This window comes from Prionailurus bengalensis, chromosome B3, assembly GCF_016509475.1.
Source record: "Prionailurus bengalensis isolate Pbe53 chromosome B3, Fcat_Pben_1.1_paternal_pri, whole genome shotgun sequence".
Classification (NCBI taxonomy): domain Eukaryota; kingdom Metazoa; phylum Chordata; class Mammalia; order Carnivora; family Felidae; genus Prionailurus; species Prionailurus bengalensis.
Window position 1 is genome coordinate 38,015,952 of NC_057355.1, and position 19,375 is coordinate 38,035,326.

The 19,375-nt window shown below is 43.1% G+C and overlaps 1 protein-coding gene across 6 annotated transcripts in view; it reads right to left on the reverse strand.

Moving 5' to 3' along the window:
- Positions 1-19,048, reverse strand: part of MAP2K5 (mitogen-activated protein kinase kinase 5) — a 273,046-nt gene extending 253,998 nt beyond the window's left edge. For 4 of the 6 annotated variants that reach the window (XM_043555088.1, XM_043555087.1, XM_043555090.1 and 1 more), the window contains exons 1-2: positions 18,301-19,019; positions 11,580-11,628 (exon numbers count right to left, since the gene is read on the reverse strand). In XM_043555088.1, coding sequence (XP_043411023.1) covers positions 11,580-11,628; positions 18,301-18,435 — 184 coding nt within the window. In that variant the 5' untranslated portion in view covers positions 18,436-19,019. Of the gene's footprint in view, positions 1-11,579; positions 11,629-18,300 lie in introns of all 6 variants that reach the window. The other 2 variants (XM_043555086.1, XM_043555085.1) reach the window with 2 other exon arrangements.
- Between the last annotated feature and the right edge of the window lie 327 nt (positions 19,049-19,375).

Here is a 19,375-nt window from a genome sequence, read left to right on the forward strand (position 1 = left end):
AGTGATAATACACTTCTCTGTAAAGACAATACATTCCAAAGACACACAAATGGCCAACAGACACATGAAAAGATGTTCTATCACTCATCATTAGGGAAGTACACATCAGAACCACAATGTGCTATCACCTCACATCCGTCACAATGGTTGCATCAAAAGAGACAAGAGACAACAAGGAGCACCCGAATGGCTCAGTCGGTTAAGTGTCCAACTCTTGATCTCAGCGTAGGTCTTTTTTGGGGGGGAAGGGGGGGTAGGGAGGGAGAGAGAGAGAGAGAAAGAATCCCAAACAGGCTCCACACTGACAGCACATTGTCCGATGTGGGGCTCAAACCCACAAACTGCAAGACCATCACCTGAGGTTTTGATCTCAGGGTAGTGAGTTCAAGCCCCACGTTGGGCTCCATGCTGGGTGTGGAGCCTACTTAAAAAAAAAAAAAAAAGACAAGAGACAACAAGGATGTGGAGAAAAAGGGAACCTTTGGAGTGCCTGGATGGCTCAGTTGGGTGAGTGGCCGACTTCAGCTCAGGTCATGATCTCATGGTTTGTGGGTTTGAGCCCCGCGTCGGGCTCTGTGCTGACAGCTCAGAGCCTGGAGCCTGCTTCGGATTCTGTGTCTCACTCTCTCTCTGCCTCTTCCCCACTCATGCTGTCACTCTCACTCTCAAAAATAAATAAACATAAAAAGAAATTTTTTTGAAGAAAAAAGAAAAAGGGAACCCTTGTGCTCTGTTGGTGGGAATATAAACTGGTGCAGCCACCACAGACAACAGTATGGAGTTTCCTCAAAAAGTTAAAAACAGAACTACCATGTGATCTAGCAATTCTACTTCTGGACATCTATCCAAAGGAAACTAAATCACTCTCTCAAAGACATATATGAACCTCCATGTTCACTGCAGCATTATTCACAATAGTGAAGATATGGAAACTACTTAAATGTCCACCAACAGACGAACAGATAAAGATATGGTGTATATATACATTGGAATATTATTCATCCACGAAAAAGCCGTTTGCAACAACTTGGATGAATCCCAAGGAGGGCATTATGCTAAGTCAGAAAAAGACAAATACTATATATCACTTATATGTGAAAATTTGAAAAGCCAAACCTAAAAAAAGAGTGTGTGATTACCGATTACCAAGGGCTGGGGTTGGGGGCAAATGGGGAGCTTCTACCAGAGTATAAACTTACAGTTATGCGTATAACAAGGTCTGGGGATCTAATGTAGGGCATGGGGATTACAGCTAATGACCCCGTATCATATACTTGCATGTTGCTGACAGTAAATCTTAAATGTTCTCACCACAAAAAAGAAATGGTCATTATAGGACAGGCTAGAGGTGTTAGCTATTGCTACGGTGCTGGTAATCAGTTTGTAACATATAACTGCATCAAATCAGCAGGGTGTACATCTTAAACTTACACAATGCTATACATCAATTATATCTCAATAAAGCTGGAAAAAAATTTAAATAAAAGACAGTAAATTGACAGGTATTAGAAGTCATTGGAGAGTAAGAAAGTAGAAAGGCATACCAAGCAATGTGGTATAACAGTAACTTAAAACACTTCCCTGTTAAAAGTTGGACACACACAGCCATTCCAGTAGACACTCTGGCTATTTGCCTATCAAACTGGATTAGCTATAGAAAGAACACTAAACAGAAGTGTCAATCATAACAATTTACTAACGTGGCACAAAGAGTTTCAAGGTTATAAATAACGTTGTTGAAGAACACGAGGAAGTAGTAGTACTAAGTGATGAGAAGTAGAAAAAATAATCTGAACTTTTTGTCTTATCCACAGAGGTTCTTTACCATCTGACCAAAAAAGCATTACTAGATATGACCAAGGGGGGAGGGGGGGGGGCGTTGGCATGCGATAGATCTGATACACTGGTTCACAATGAGAATTCCAGACTTCTCTACTTGCCTGGAGCATAGTAATATGATTTTCCAGCACATTAGGGAAGCAAAAGTAGAACCAGAAAGTCTATGTACTGGCTGGATTTTGTTAATGTCACTTAAAATGGAGGAAAAAATCCTAGCAAGATACCAAATAGAGTGCAGCAGATGGAAAACAAATATTATGAAGCAATCTTCACAAAATCTGCAGTGTGTCACAAATACACAAAATGGCAGAGTTTGGGAAAAGAGAATCATAACAGGCCATATGTTGTTAGCAATTTTATTTGAAGCAACATGCAATCCGAAAGAGAAACCAAGAGGAGGAACATAAAGGCCCAATGGAGGAGAGGCAGCCGCAGGTAAGGGGCGGTCAGGATGGCAAGCACAGTGCCTATCAAGGTAAACAGCAGTCACCTAGCAGACGCCAGGGAGCTGTCAGCGAAACAGCACCCACTGCAGGGACAGGGCTCGAACGGGCTTTTGAGAGAAACAATCTAGCTTCTACAAAGAGCACAGAAAGTTAAGGCAATATATAAGATGTCATTTGTCACATTCCTTCGGTGCCAGGTGAGAGTCAATTAGAACTACAGCAAAGGCATTTTTCCAAGGCAAGAGGAAAGACATGCAGACATAACTGTAGAAGTTAGAAACACGTATCGACGAGAAATTATCAGAAAGGTTGTCAAGTTTAGAGCCCTTCTCGGGTGTAGCATCTAAGATCTGGACAGGACTAGCAGTCTGGCTTTTATGGCCAAATCTTTACAGCCGTGATTTTTTTTTTTTTTTTACACACACACACACACACACACACACACACACACACGCACGAGAAAGAGACCATCTTTTTTTAAAAATTTTTTTTTAATGTTTATTTATTTCTGAGAGAGAGAGAGACAAAGTGCAAGTGGGAGAGGGGCAGAGAGGGAGGAAGACACAGAGTCTGAAGCAGGCTCCAGGCTCTGAGCTATCAGCACAGAATCTGATGTGGGCCTCGAACCCACGAACCACAAGATCATGACCTGAGCTGAAGTCAGATGCTTAACCAACTGAGTCCTTCAGGCGCCCGGAGAGAAACAATCTTATGTAGGCTCTGCACTGGGTGTGGAGCTCGATCTCACAACCCTGAGATCATGACCTGAGCTGAAATCAAGAGCCAGACACTTAACCCACTGACCCACCCAGGCACCGCTCACAGCCATGAGTTTTACTTCAGCTCCATGCCACCGCCCTCCTGATTCCTTCTTCGCTCCTTTGCACCCTTCCTCTCTCCAACAAATATGTAAGTGTCCCTATGTAGCAGGCAATGTTCTGAGCACTAGGGATGGTAACAGTGGAAACAGAAAAAAGCCTTGCCCTCTAGTAGCTCACACTCTTATTGAGATAGACTGAACGGGATGAGGGCATGGGTTGCACAGATATCTGGGGAAAGGGTGTTCCAGGCAGAGGGAACAATTAATGCAAAGGCCTTGAGGTAGAAGAATACCTGGCATATTCAGGAGACTGAAACAAAGGCAGAGTGGCTAGCACAGCAGGCGGGCGCTAGAGAAACAGATGAGTTCAGGGAATCAATGCTGTTGCTGGGTTGGGGGCAGATGAGAAAATGCAGGGCCTTATAGGGGATTTTAAGGACTTGGCTTTTACTCCTGAGTAAGATGGAAATCACTGGACGGTGCTGAGTATTGTGATCCCACTTCTAAAGGATCACTTTGGCTGCTATGTGCAGAAGAGGCTGTGTGGAGGCAAAAGCAGATACAGGAAGACCAGGTAGGATACCATCATCCCAGTCCTGTCATCGGAGGTGAGGGAAGATGGTGGCCCGAACCAGGCTGAGATTCTGAGCAGTCATCATGCGCTGGATATATTTTAAAGCCAGAGCTAACATGATTTTGTGACGGATGAGATACAAAAGGTTTGTCCTTATTACTTCATTCCTTCAACCATCCGTGCATTCCAGAAACACGTATGAGTGTCTACTGTGTGCTGGGTACTAGGACGGGGTTCTAGAGACTCAAGAATGAGCAGCATTGTCTGCTGCCCTCCAGGAATAACTAGCCTGGCAGTTGGGTAAAGGAATTAAACTTCTTAATTTTCATGCAACACAGCAAGATTACAAATAAGCAATTACTCTCATAAGACTAAAAAGGATCTGGACTTTGCACACGGATGACATTGCAAACCAAAATTTAAATACATAAAAGCTTTCTTCAAATAGTCTCAAATTCTAGGAATGTAAAATAAACTCTCACCTGTTAATCTTTAGACTGTATAATTGTGAATTACAATTTTTCATTAACCTACCTGGTTCTGCCTATAAGCAACCATTTATCTCCTACACATACTACAGTTTAAGAAAATGAAATTTCATGGGTGCCTGGGTGGCTCAGTCAGTTAAGCGTCCAACTTCAGCTCAGGTCATGATCTCGCAGTTCGTGAGTTCGAGCCCCATGTCGGGCTCTGTGCTGACAGCTCAGAGCCTGGAGCCTGCTTCAAATTCCATGTCCCCCTCTAGCTCTGCCCCTTCCCTGCTCACACTTGGTCTCTCTCCTCTCAAAAAATAAAATTTTGAAAAAAAAAAAAGAAACTTCATTTTTTCTAAATAATTTATTATTTCCAAACATTTTATAATTTAGACTTTTCTCATCCAATCATTCTTAATGAGGCAGTCTTTGCTATTTGGACATGAAGGTTATCTCCTACAGGTGTTTCTCCAGTCATCAGCTACGGTTGTCTATCACAACTTATTATATCATTGCAATTTTCCTTTAAGTGGTCATATTATGCCAAATTTAAAATGATGAACCGGCTTTAAAATTTCCACCCAAAATAATCTTCCAGAAATTCATGAAACAACTGAAACGAGAAGTGAGCATAACATGATCACGGTCGGAGAAAGACATAAGTAAAATAAAGCTTTATCCTACAACCATATTTTATGAACCAAAACTCAGAGGCACAGTTTGACAAGCGCGAAGATACTTATGAAGGCTACAGACCAAATGTGTGAAGTCAGGGTGCCACAGAAAAGCAGGCCACATGGTATTCACAGGGAGAAGTCAGCATTTGTCTACACAGACTTAAGACAATTCTTTCAAGTCACCAGTAAGAATTCACCAGTCACTCTGAAGCAGCCACTTGTCTAGAGAAGAGCCAGGGGGAGGAACACGAAACAGATATGCACAGGAAACTCATCAGTGGGGACAGCTGATTTTTATCACCTCGTGTGCTGGTGTACTCATTAATCTGTTAATGAAACTGTGAAAATCAGCAGGGGTCTCCAGGCCTGTATGAATGTCAGGCTCCTACAGCATATGTAGGGCCCGCACATGCGAACAGCCAAGATTTTTTATGGTAATGGAATTCAGCTTTATCTCAGAAGTGTTCTCACATCTGGGAAAAGACAAATTATTCAGTAACTTGTATGGGGGTCAACTGTCTATGTGCTTGAAAAATAAAGTTGGATTCCCCACCTGATTCCTCCTCTCACCAAAACAGACTGGAGATGGCACAACATTTTCAAATCTTCTGATATTTGTAATAAAAGTGCACACTCTTTTCCAAAAAAAAAATGCTAATACACATACGAACATATGTATGTACGCACATACCTAATGCGTGTGTGTGCTTAACCCTGTTAAAGTAGAACAAAAGAATACGGATGAATGTTTTTTCAATACCTGAATGTGGAAGACCTTTCTCAGAATGGCATAAATCCAGAAGTCACAAAGGACAATATGATAAATCTGACCATGTAAAAATTTCAACCCTCTCTATGGGAAAAAAAAAAAAGCAGAGGGAAAAAAAAGACCAAAGCAAGCTTAAAGGAAAGCAGTAAACTAAACAAAAATAACTAAACAGATGAGACAAAGCCCCAATTTTCTTAATATTGGAAAATCCTTATGTCAATTAGAAACGTACAACCTAAAAGGAAAATGGGCAAAGGTGACAAACAGTTCACAGAAATTAAACAAAATGATCAAAATACAAATGAAGACACTCAAGCTCACTTATAATTGAAGAAACAAAAATAAAACAATAGCATAACAATAGCACTCCTCCACCTTTCAAATTGACACTGACTAGGAAGTTTGCTAATAAAAAATTACTCAGAGTTGGTGAGGGTAGAGAGAAATGGGCATTCTCAAACATTGTTGGTGGGAGTGTAAATTGGTTCTACCCTTTAGAGAGCAACATGGTAATAGCTATTAAAATGTAAAACAGGGGTACTCTTTGTCTCAGTAGTTCCAACTCCTGGGAATTTATCCTACAAATATATTTCCACCATGTGGAAAGATATAAGACAATGCTGTTGACTGCAGCATTTTTTCCAATACTAAAAAACCACTAACAACTTAAGATTGGCCCGTCAATAGGTTAAATAAATTAAGCCATGGCCATAAAATGAAGTATAAGGTACTCATCCAAAGGAATGAAGTCAATTTGTGCACAGTGATGTTGGAAGAGGTTATATATACCATGCATAAAAACATATATATATACACATATATATATGTGCATATATATATATATATGCACGCGTATATATAAGGTAAGTGGGGGTGGGGGAACTAGTCGCAGTATAGTATGCATTATGTACAGAGAAAACTTCTGTAAAGATACAGAACACACTGTTAAATAGTAAACTAGGGAAATGGAGACTTTTAGTTTTCGTTTCATTTGTATGCTGCTTGCATTCTTTTTTTAAGATCATCTATACCTTCTTGGGGCGCCTGGGTGGCGCAGTCGGTTAAGCGTCCGACTTCAGCCAGGTCACGATCTCACGGTCCGTGAGTTCGAGCCCCGCGTCGGGCTCTGGGCTGATGGCTCAGAGCCTGGAGCCTGTTTCCGATTCTGGTCTCCCTCTCTCTCTGCCCCTCCCCCGTTCATGCTCTGTCTCTCTCTGTCCCAAAAATAAATAAAACGTTGAAAAAAAAATTAAAAAAAAAAAAAAGATCATCTATACCTTCTTAATTAAAAAAGAAATCAAGGGGGGCGCCTGGGTGGCTCAGTCGGTTAAGCGTCCGGCTTCGGCTCATGTCATGATCTCACAGTCCGTGAGTTCAAGCCCCGAGTCGGGCTCTGTGCTGACAGCGCAGAGCCTGGAGCCTGCTTCAGATTCTGTGTCTCCCTCTCTCTCTGCCCCTCCCCCGCTCATGCTCTGCCTCTCTCTGTCTCAAAAATAAATAAAAACATTAAAAAAATTAAAAAAAAAAAAGAAATCAAGGGGCACCTGGGTGGCTAATCAGTTAAGCATCCGACTTCGGCTCAGGTCATGATCTCGCAGTTTGCGAGTTCGAGTCCCGCGTCAGGCTCTGTGCTGACAGCTCGGAGCCTGGAGCCTGGAGCCTGCTTTGGATTCTGTGTCTCCTTCTCTCTCTGCCCCTCCCCTGCTCATGCTCTGTCTCTCTCTGTCTCTCAAAAATAAACAAATGTTAAAAAAAAAAAAAGAAAGTAAGCACTATATATTGGAAAGTATTTTGCTTTGTGCTCTAGTTATAAGGGGAAAAGGACCTAAAAGGGGTAAAATGAAAAAGACTTAGGGCCATCGGTCCAAGAGGTGATCAGCACACATGGGCCTCCCTCCCCTTATCCAGCCTAACTCCCCTCAGAAACACTACTCCCAGGAACACAAACCAGAAAGAATATCGTCATTGTAGACCCTCTGCCCCCTCAGGACAGAAGGCCCAGTCAAGGGTGGAGTCTGACTGGTCCACCACCAACCAGTTTATATCCCGTGCCTGGGTAATAACACAAATAATGCAAATAGCAAATTACTTACTTGGCTTTAGGTCCCAGTAATTGTAAGATTCCCATCTGAATATGGGCACACAACATTTCATTTTATTCAGCAAGGGTCTAAGCTAAGTACTGAGAATAAGAGTGAAATAAAACGCAGTACCTGTCATCAAGTCCTTCAAAATCTAGTGAGAAGGGAAACATGCACACAACTCATCAGAAGGCAGGCCCCATGGGTCACCTGCTCTAGCAAAGGTGTGGAGGGAGATTAGCTCCATCTGGTGGGATCAGAGGTCTTACCCAATGGATGGTACTTCTCAGAATGAAGAATCTAAGATTACCTGACCTTTCCCCTCTTTTCCACTTATCAACTCTTTTCCTCTATATTTGTGTGGAACAAGTAAACGTGACAGTGTCCTTTCCTTTGTTGCTTAATTCACATTGCTAAAGACAATACCATCTCTTTTTTTATAAAAAAAATTAACATTTATTCATTTTCTTTAAATGTTTATTATTTATTTTTGAGAGAGAGAGAGATAGACAGACACAGCATGATCAAGGGAGGGGCAGAGAGAGAAACACACACACAGAATAGAAGCAGGCTCCAGGACCCAAGCTGTCAGCACAGAGCCCGACATGGGGCTCAAACTCACAAACTGCGAGGTCATGACCTGAGTCGAAGTCGGACACTTAATCGACTGAGCCAACCAGGCAGCACCCCTACCATCTCTTTTGCATAAGAAATCAATTAGTGCTAGGTATCCTTTTCAATATTAAATACAGTACCATAAATATATCTTTGATCAAAGTTTTCTTTATTTGGAAGTTGTTCCATCATAGCTCCAGACCACAGAAATGCTCAAAAATGTCAGCAAATTAGCTTACAAGCTACATCTTTCCAAATGCTTCTTCTACATAGATTCCATTTATTAGTTCAGATCTTTGGTTCAGAAAATAAGGTCATCCTAGAGCAATCATAAAAAAAGCCAGGCTGGGATTCTAAGTCTATAAGGGAAAATATACAGTACTCTAAGCTCAAGAAACAAAGGACTGTTATTATTTTGTCTGTGTGTGTTTTGGGGTTTTGTTTTTTGTTTTTGCCTAAAACTTGTCCAGACACAGATGGGTATAGAGTTGCCACTCTTATTTCAGTAAAGGAGTGAGATCTCCTAGAACTTAAACCTAGAAATTCACACTTTTTTTTCTGTTGTGTTAGGTGTATTTTTCAGTATTAAATATATTGCCATAAGTATTTCTTTGGCTAAAGTTTTACTTATCCAAGAGTTGTTCCATCATACCCATAAACCATAAACCCATCAGCCACGTCAACCATACTTAACACACTTCATAGGCTTCTGACACGCTTGGTTATACCAAGTGCATGTTTCACAGTCAAAAACAACTGTGTTTAAACTTGGCTCCACTTCCTAGCTGATGACCCTTGGCAACCATTTCATGTCTCTGGACCTCAGGTTCCCAAAGGTATAGTCTTCCTACCTCACAGAGTTTTTGTCAGGATTAGCAACAATTTAGGTAAATCATCTAGTCCATTGCTAGAAAGAGAGCAAGCCATCAACAAATGACAGCTAAAATGATCGATGTTATTACTATGATCCCTCACTCTGGAAGCCAGTGGGGTCAAGACACTCTGTGGGACCCAGAAAGCAAGAAGTAGGAAGGACAGGGGCTCCTGGGTGGCTCAGTCAGTTAAGCAACCGACTCTTGATTTTGGCTCAGTTCATGATCTCATGGTTATGAGATCAAGCCCCACATCATGGAGCCTACTACAGATACTCTCTCGGTCTCCCTCTCCCTCTGCCCCTCCCCTGCATGCTCTCTCAAAAAAAAAAAAAAAAAAAAAAGATAGGAAGTACAAAATAAACTTATTTTCTATTACACTTAAACAATGAGAATAAGTAATTTCAAGAATTTTGACAACTCTCAAAACCTGTGTCAACAGTGGTTGAGAATATATACATGTTCTGGAGTCTACACGAGAAAGTCCACTTTACCACTCACTAGCTATGAGACCTTGAGCAAGCTGCTCAGAGCAGATATCCTTTCCTCAACTAAAATGGAGCTAGTAACAGTCCTTCCAAGTACTTCATGGAGATTTGTGACGGTTAAGTTAAATGAGATAACCATGGAATGTTCTTAGCACAGCATCTGGCAACAGTAACATGTTAACTATCAGCCTGTCCATGAAATCCGGGGTACCACCAAGGACTTACCAAAAAAGCTCTGAAGAGCTTGCAACACTAGTATTTCAGATACGCGTACCATTTTTCAATAGGATATTCAGTCCAGTGTGGCTAATGAAGTACTAATTATTTTAAGAGTTTTACGCAAGTGACTTTTAAATACACGTAATGAATGTTGAAAAATATTCAAACAATAGAGAAGTATAGAAAAGTAAAAAGTGTGCTCATCTAGCCAACCATTCCCCACTCTAACCCTCAAGTCCACTTCCCAAAGGGGACACCACTGGAAACACTATGGTGGGCATTCTGCAGATCCTTGTCTTTCAAGATATACACGAAGCTGAGAGGTACAGGGATTAGCTATTTTATAAAATGGGATCACACCATACATATTATTTACTTATTCAACAGTGTATCACAGAAATCTTTCCATGTCAATGCATAAAATCATTCTTTTTAGCTGCTGCTCAATTGGCTGCTGCTTCAGATAATGAATACTTTATTAATCCATTATTCTAGGAATTTAGCTTTCCTCTAATTTTTTGCTATTAAAAATAATTCCATGGGACGCCTGCGTGGCTCAGTTGGTTAAGCATCTGACTTTGGTTCAGGTCATGATTTCAAAGTTCAGAGTTTGAGCCCCACGTCGGGCTCTCTGCTGACAGCTCAGAGCCTGGAGCCTGCTTTGGATTCTGTGTTTCCCTCTCTCTCTCTTTCTCTGCCCCTCCCCTGCTCGTGCTGTCTCTCTCTCTCTCTCAAAAATAATAAATAAACATTAAAAAAATTTTTTTTAATTCCACAATGAATATTTTGTTTGAAGTGCATTCAACACATGTGCAGGTATTTCTGTTGAAAAGCCTCCTAAAATAAAACCTGCTCAAAGGTTTTGCACATTTTATATTTTGCTAAGTACCACCAAATTGTCCTCCAAAGAGAGCATAAATAAAAGACATTGTATTCACTGTCATTAACCATCTGCATAAAAACCAAGAACAACAAGTAAACTATCGTGTGAAGAAACCGTACATCTTCTAATGGAAAAGTGGCCTTCACCTTCTAAAAACAGATGGGAAAAAATCCTTACTTCATCCTTCTCAACATCAGAGTCCTTGTTCTATGGACTAAACTCTCACCTTAACATTACTGGACCCTGACGTCCTTTGCAATGACTTGGCTCATGTGGAAACTCGTTTTCTAGTCCATCCCGCCCCCTCCCAATCCCCAGGCCAATTGGTTTTGGTGGGGGAGGGGACAGTGAGGAAGAAGGACTCAAGACTGAAGTGTTACTGTCATCATGTAGCAGCCACACCAAGCCCCACTAAAACAGAATTATTCCAGGCAACGCTCACTTAAAAGCTCTACTCTGTTGCTGTGTTAAAGCAGTAATGGATTACAATCTCTTAATCAGTAATCACTGGCCTACAGGTAGTTTACACGTTTCATTTCGTCCCACAATATTATTACAGTGAGGAGCAAGAGCAGATAAAGGTCATGTTGGTAATTAAAGCTATATTATAGAAATATGCACACCCAAGATATGATTAAATAAGAAAATATTACTCAGTTCAGTATCATCATTAAACTTGCATTAATTTATAAATATTTAAATGTACCATATGATGATCATAAATAATCTGTTTTTGTCAGTTTCTAAAGTAATACAACCCATAAACCCTTTGAAAAATTACTGCAGAAAGAAATAGTCAAGAAAGTATACAAGCCAGACTTACATTCAAATGCTGTGGTTGTTGCTTCAGGCAGAACCTGGCCTATCACATCCTAAACAAAGAAAGAATAAAGAAACACAATTAGCCATCTTCTTTATTGCTAACATGTGGCAAATCCTAGAGGAAATATGAGAACCTGAAGAAGATTTTTGAAATGTTGGCATAAACTATAAAAACATTAGCTCATAATCACACTTAGCCCAGCAATGTGAGGCCAGAGCTTAAATCTCTATTTTGGGGCAGGGGGTGGGGGGGTGGGGGAGATTCTTTACAAAATTTCCTCTACTATGTATTCGTAACAATCTTTCCCTCTTGATTCAACAGTATATACAAATACACTCTTGTGGGGGCACCTGGGTAGCTCAGTCGGTTAAGTGTTTGACTTTGGCTCAGGTCATGATCTCACGGTTCATGGGTTCATGGGTTCATGGGTTCGAGCTGTGCGTTGGACTCTAGGCTGACGGCTCAGAGCCTGGAGCCTGCTTTGGATTTTGTGCCTCCCTCCCTCCCTCTCTCTCTCTCTCTCTCTCTCTCTCTCTGCCCCTCCCCCACTCATGCTCTCTCTCTCTCTCAAAAATAAACATTAAAAAAATTTTAATAAAAAAATACACCCTTGTGTATTAAACAAATAAACAGTTTCTTCTATGGGAGGCTGTGGCGTGCACTGCCAGTAGAAAGAGTAAGGGGTTTAGGAGTCAGACTAGCCTGGGTTTGAATCCCAGGTCTGCACCTACTAGCTCTGTGACTGGAAATAAATTACTTAACCTCTCTGAGCCTCAATCTGATCATCCTCCAATAGGAGTCTAGTAATACTTAGAGAGATAATGCAAAAATTAAGTTAAATAATATACATAAATTAACCTAGCACATTGTGGATACTCAAATGCAGCTTCTGATATGTAACTAGCAACATCGTGCCTTGTATTCATAGTGCAAAGAGTTCAAAAAACAAGTTTCTGTGACGTATTATTCCAATAATGCCATAACCTATAATGCTACATTTGATACAAACAATTTTTATCAACCTTTACTCCTAAGCAACTGGAAAACGTATATTGAATGACACTGGAACAGAGTTAATCTAGGCTACAAAAAAATTTTTTTTTAAGTTTATATATTCTGATACCAATATTTAAATGAACCTGTAAAGTTGAAATCTTAAAAATCAGTCTATGGAGACAGCTTAGCTCAAGAGGCATGGGACATCCTCAAGAAATAGCCAGCACTGGGAAAGATGACCCTCCATGATGTCCAGCCCCACCTAAATGGTCTGCAAACCTCACTGCTCTCCGGGACTCTGCCACAACGTCCCTCCCAGGCTCTGCCAGAACTGGCACCAGGCAGCCGGGTGACAAAGCGGCTTACGGTAGTTCTCAGCAGGGAGCCCACAGCCCTTCCAAGCGGGGCACTTAGCAGAGTGGCGGCTGCAACTTCCTTCTGAAGGCAGTTCTTTAGAAGCTTTTGCTGCAGTGGAAATTTGCATAATAGCCTCGCCTCCAGAGTGCCTTTTTTTTTCCCCTCAAAAATAAATGTGTGCATATAAAATTGATCAAAGAGAACTATCTTAGGCAACCCTTGCTCATTAGACCCAAAGGAGGTTATTTTTTTCCTTCTGACTCTAGTCTTAGCACATGAAACATCAACTCCGAGGAAGTATTTGTAAAAAAAAAAAAAAAATCGAGTGTTAAAAACATTCCACACACTTGTAGGTAAAAGTATTTATTGACAGGTAAATGGAAACTGTAGAGTGAGTATGGAATAAATTCTACAGCTAGTGTAAAGCCTGACTGTGTGGGCTGGAGCCAAACTGCTAGGGCTGGACCTTGACTCTGCTGTTCAGCAGCTCGGTGACTGGGTCTATCTGGGCCATGAGATCATAACTGTACCTACCTCGTAGGACGAAATGAGTTCACATTTATAAAGGGATTTTAAGAGTGTCTAGCACACGGTAGGTGCTGTCTGTTAAATTAATAAAACAAGTCACTGATGACTGGAAAGTTATAGAGCTTACCTAACAATGAAACCCAAAATTTCAGCACCTGAGGATTGGTGGATAGTCATTTGTTCACTCCCATCTTCCTTCCAGAGCATCTATTGAGGACCTTTTCTAACTAGTGGTGTGGTTAAAAACAAGCTGGGGGACGCCACCCCCAACCCTCCACGTCGACGTTACTTTCAGGGAACTCTGATCACCTAGATCTTGTGCTATGAACTCTACAGCATTAGCAAACTAATTTAGGATCCTTCCTACTTATGAATAGCAGATCCCATCAAACAGCAAATTTCTAATAAGTAGCTGAAAACCTTGGGGGGCAGCAGTGGCCCCTTTTGCCCACCACCATAAGCAAGGAGTCACATAGGCTTTACACCTAACGTGGGGAAAAAGAGAAAAAAAAAAAAAAAAGCAAACTTGCTTGAGGGATCATGTGAACACAACCAGCCATATCGTTCTGTTAAAGCAAATAAGGTGGGGCTTATCATAATGCTGAAGAGTTGAAAAGTTTCAAAATTAGTTAATACCTACTGGTCATTTCTAACCAGGACATATTTAATAATTCTATGTATATTTTACAGTTATATTTTAAGTGACTTATTTCCAGGAAAAAAGAAAAAGCCCTGTCTTATTCACAACATAACATTTACCTAAAGAAGGCTCCAAAAGAAAATTTAAATTTAAATATTTTAATGGTGATCATTTCTTGGTCATTTTCTTCTCCATGCTTTTAATATATCAATCAAATATATGATGGACCAAAAGTATAATTAAGCATTTACACATGCCAGGAGCATAAAGATCACAAAGCTGTAGGCTACAGAAGAGTAAGATTTAGGAAGATTATAGTCTGGTCACTCAGATAAAGACAAACCTAAAAGAATAACGATACAGCGCACTTACAGGCTGATAAGAGCCAGACAAAAGACATAAATACAGTATTTGCTAACTCAGGAGGCAGAAAAAAAATCACAGGCTCAGTCTAGGTAAAAACTTCACAGATGAGAGGAAATCTGAGCTGGGACTTGGGAGACAGGATTCAAATACCAAGAGGAATAGGGGGAACATTCTCTTGCACCACTAATTGTGATCTCCTGCACAATTTTCCCCAAACCGGAGATTGTGTCTACAAGGAAAAGAACACAGAAAGCTGAAAAACAGATAATCAAATGTCTCTGCCCTTGAAGACCAGCTAGGCCTACTTTACCCTGCAGCCAGTCCCAAATTATTCAGACCCAGACACAGGCCCAGAGAGGCTAAGTGCCTTGTCCAAGGTCTCCCAGCTATTTGACAGAGCAGTGATGAGAGCCCTTGACTACAACCTCAGGTACAAAACACTCTCAGATACAGATGACTCAGTGACCACAAACTGCTTCTGGCTTCTGTGTCTGGTCCTACCAAAAACGAGCTGTGTGGCTTTAGCATTTTCCCCCTCTGGGGTTCACGCTTCCGAATTTGAAAACTGGGGAGAAGAGAGTTACATGAGATGAGGGGGATGCTTCCAGATTTCATTTGGCTTTAAATTTTAAGGTTCCAAGCCAAAGATGCTGATATAGCTGTCGGTTTTTGACAATTTCTTTTTTTTTTTTTTTGTAATGTTTATTTGGAGGGAGGGTGCAGAGAAAGGGAGACAGAGGGTCCAAAGTGGGCTCTGCGCTAACCTCAGAGAGCCCGATATGGAGCTCGAACTCACAAACTGTAAGATCATGACCTGAGCCGAAGTCGGACGCTTAACCAACCGAGTCACCCAGGTGTCCAGTTTTTTGACAATTTTTTGATGAAAAGATGACGTGACCCTGGTGAAGAAATCACAGGTGTCCACCAGGATCTGTACGTGCAGTTCGTAGAGCCTGCTATAGGAACACAGGAGATAGCACAGCACCCATTGTCAAGAGCCCTTCATCAGGGCTCTAAACATGCTCCACCTGGGCTTACCTGCACATAGGCACATGTGAGGACACAAGGCACTCTAGATGGTAGGACCGATTGTCCAAAGTTGACTTTAAAGCCAGTCAGCCTGGGTGGCTCAGTCAGTTAAGCATCCAACTTCAGCTGAGATCATGATCTCGCAATTTGTGGGTTCGAGCCCCACGTTGGGCTCTGTGCTGACAGCTCAGAGCCTGGAGCCTGCTTCAGATTCTGTGTCTCCCTCTCTCTCTGCCCCTTTCCGGCTCATGCTCTGTCTCTTTCTCTCAAAAATAAATAAACGTTAAAAAAAAAAAAAAAAAAGTAAAGCCAATCAGCCTGGGGCCAAAGTACAATAGAGAGATGCTTAAGAAGCAAAAGAGCCAGGCCCTGTCCCTTATGTTGTAACAACAATACTTACAGAGCATTTACCTCATTCCAGATTGTTCTAAGTGCTTTATACGTATCAACTCCAGTAGTCCTCATACTCTATGAAGTGGGCATTATTTTCATCCTCTACCCCTCTTTTTTTTTTTTTTTTTTTTTTTTTTTTTTTACAGGTAAAGCACTGAGACACAAAAGACACTTGCCCAAGTGAGTCTGGTAAGGCTTGCAATTTAAACCCAGGCAATCTGGCCCAGAGTTTGTGTTTGTAAACACTGTATCACTGTGTTCTAAATATCTTCTGTTATTTCAAATGAGCAAAGTGAAAGAAAGCGCACACCTTTCTCATCACAGACACGATCTCACTTAATCTTCACAAGCCTTGAAGGCAGGTATTGTCCCCATTTTACAAGTAAGGAAACTGAGGCTAAAAGAGGTAGAGAGACTTGTCTAGTTAGTGAGACTGCTTGCAATTAAACTCACTTTTTTTTGAGAGAGAGAGAGAGAGAGAGCACGCGCGCACAGGGCAGAGGGGGAGAGAGAGAATCTGCAGCAGGTTTCATGCTCAGCACAGAGCCTGATGCAGGGCTCGATCTCACGACCCTGGGATTATGACCTGAGCTGAAATGAAGAGTTGGACACTCAACTGACTGAGCCACCCAGTCGCCCCATTAAACCCACGTTTTGATTCAAAACCTAGCAGGCTGTCCACAAAACCATAACCGCATGCATCTTTTTTAACGCTCCCTTTGAAATATCTGAACAAATATTTCAGGGTCCTATGGAGCACGAGAAAGAGGGGAAATGAATGTCCATCTCCTCCGGAAATGCACCATTTACTGGAAGAGAGAGATAAAACTGTGACAAAACCTGTGAGCTTTGCCCGAACGATGCTGTGGGAACACAGAGGAGGGGCACATAACCAAGACTACGGTACAGGAAAAGGGAAGCTGGGCTCTGAAAGGACATGTAGGAGTTGGCTAGCTGAAGAAAAGCACCGAGTGGAGACAGCCTAGGAGAACTAAAGTTAATTCTATGTAACCTGGAGCACAGGATGCTCGTGGGGTGTGGTGAGAGGTGAGGTGTGGTGTGGTGTGGTGCCAGGCAGGCAGAAGCCAATCCAGACAGGCCTAGAGGACCATGCTAAAAAGTCTGGGCTTTGTCACGAGAAGAAAACTATATGCACGCGAGTGCGCGAACTCCAGACACAAAGAGAAGGGTAACATTTGGTGGACAAGACTGGAAGCTGCTGACTCACTCCAGCCTCTGGACTCGTGGCCCAGACACCTGAAAATCTGTAATGGTCTGGATGGTCAGCAACATCCAGAATTCAAAATATAGATACAGGAATCAAATCTTGATGGTGGCACCTATGACAACCAAAAAAAAAAAAAAAATCACATCACAGATCTCCCTCCTCCCAAGAACCTTTACCCAGCCCCATCTTATTCTGCAGGTAACTTCCGCTATAGATTTAGTACCTGCAACATGCTTCTGGGTATGTCAGTTCTGCCCCTGATACCTCAATTATTCAATATATAAAATGGGCACAATACACTCTATCTCAAATGTCTGCTAAAAGATGAGAAATGGCAGTGCAGCACATGAAAAAAAATTACTAAGTAAGGAAATCTGAGTTCTGGTACTGACTCCCCCACTCGTGAGCAACACTACTTTGGAAAAACAGTTTCACCTCACTACTCCTCAGTAACTATCTCAAAAAAGATAAGAGGTCTCAACAGACCACTGCTGAGGTTACACTCTGCTCTCACGTTCCATGACTTTATTTGAAATATATCCTGAGAGTAGTAACACAGCATTGATTCTCAGATGCATCTTTTCCTCCACTTTTAACATATCTGAAATTGGGCTGCTTTTGTATAATGCACAGCATGTCACAGAATAACAGGCAGTGTTTTTGTTTTTTGTTTTTTTTTTTTCTTTCTGAGTGGTACACAAAATAGTATCTTAAAACCAATGGCACCTTGGGTTTGTTGAAACATGGTAAGGTCCAGTCGCCTAGTTTCTCTTTCCCTATTGGTCACCAACTTCAGGGAACTCTGTAGAAAGACATGGCTGGAATCTGGCCAGGGACATTCCGAGAAACACTTGGGGGAAAAAAAAACCTTCTAGACTCAGCTTTTTGCATCCAGTTGATGCTTCTGTGTGTATGTCCCAGTCCAGCTGCGAGCTCCTTGAGGGCAGGGGTTCAATCTGATTCATCTCTAGTTCCCCAGGGTCCTGCACATTTGCCAGACTTCAGTCCATGCAATTAATCAATGTCTGTCGTGGAAGCAATAAAACTGCCCCCACAGGAGGCCAGCAATGGCCACGGCCACTAGCTTGGGCAACCAGGCTGAGATTCAGCGGTCAAGGTGCTGACGACCCCACAAATCCCTGCGCCCTCCTCAATGGGTTTTGGACACTGAGATTACCACTCACCAGCACATCCCTGAAGAGTAACTGCGGCCCGGAGTGCACTGTCCAGTCCACCGCGCCACTATTTGGAATCTTGATACGAATCACCAGCACCTGGTTCTCCATGGCATGGAAGGGGCCAAAGGCCAGCCACAGCATTACAGGTTACAGGGGCTCACATCCTGGGGCAGGAGGTACCCACTGGATCCTGGTTAGGCGAGGGCTCCAAAGGGTGACAAGGGGACGGAGGGGAACAGGGCAGGGGGTCGGGGGAGTGAAGAAGAGGGATGGTCTGGAAGGGACCCGCAGGCAGCAAGCCAGGCCCAGCCTGTATGGGGTTGGGGCTGCCTCTCTGTGAGCGTGGACGGGGCACGAGGCAGGGGCCAATATAAACTAACGGGGGTCAGAGGGTTCTGGAGTTGGGAAAGAGGGCGAACCGGATCGTGAAGCCCCCTGCCGTCTGTGTGGGTGTGAGGAGATGACCCCGTTTTAGGGAGACAGAGCGGCAGGTGTCCACTCTTCCTTCGTGGAGAGGGGAGGGTCCCCGACTGGAGGGGACTCAGTCGGGGGCTGTTTGGAAGGAGACCCGGGGCCGCCAAACCAAGCGAGAGTCGAGGAGGGCCCTCCGTCGGGAAGCGAATCCTGTTCCCCACCCCGAGTCAGAGGGCGCGGCGCGCGCGGGCCCGGCCCCAGGCGCCCCGGGCCGAACGTTCCGGCTACGGCGGCAGCGGCAGCGGCAAAAGGAGAAGGAAGGCGCGGCGAGGGCACTGTTACTCCGGAACCAAAACGCACGGCACCGGAACCCCGGGAGCCGGAGAGAGGGACCCGCCTCCCGCGGCGCCATGTTGGATGAGGGCAGCTCCCGGCCAGCCCCGCCAGCGCGCCCCGGCGGGCGGGACCCGAGGAGCGAGCGCGAGGGGCGGAGACGAGCACGAGGGCCAGGCTAGGCTGGCCTGTCGGGAGGTCTCCGTCGGCCCGTGGTCGCCCGCGGCGACCGAGTGACGCTCCTTTCTTTTCCACTCGCGACCCTCGTTAAAGGCAGCCGGGTGAAACCATCTAGCAAACGAAGGACGAAACTAAACTGGGCTTTTGGCGGACT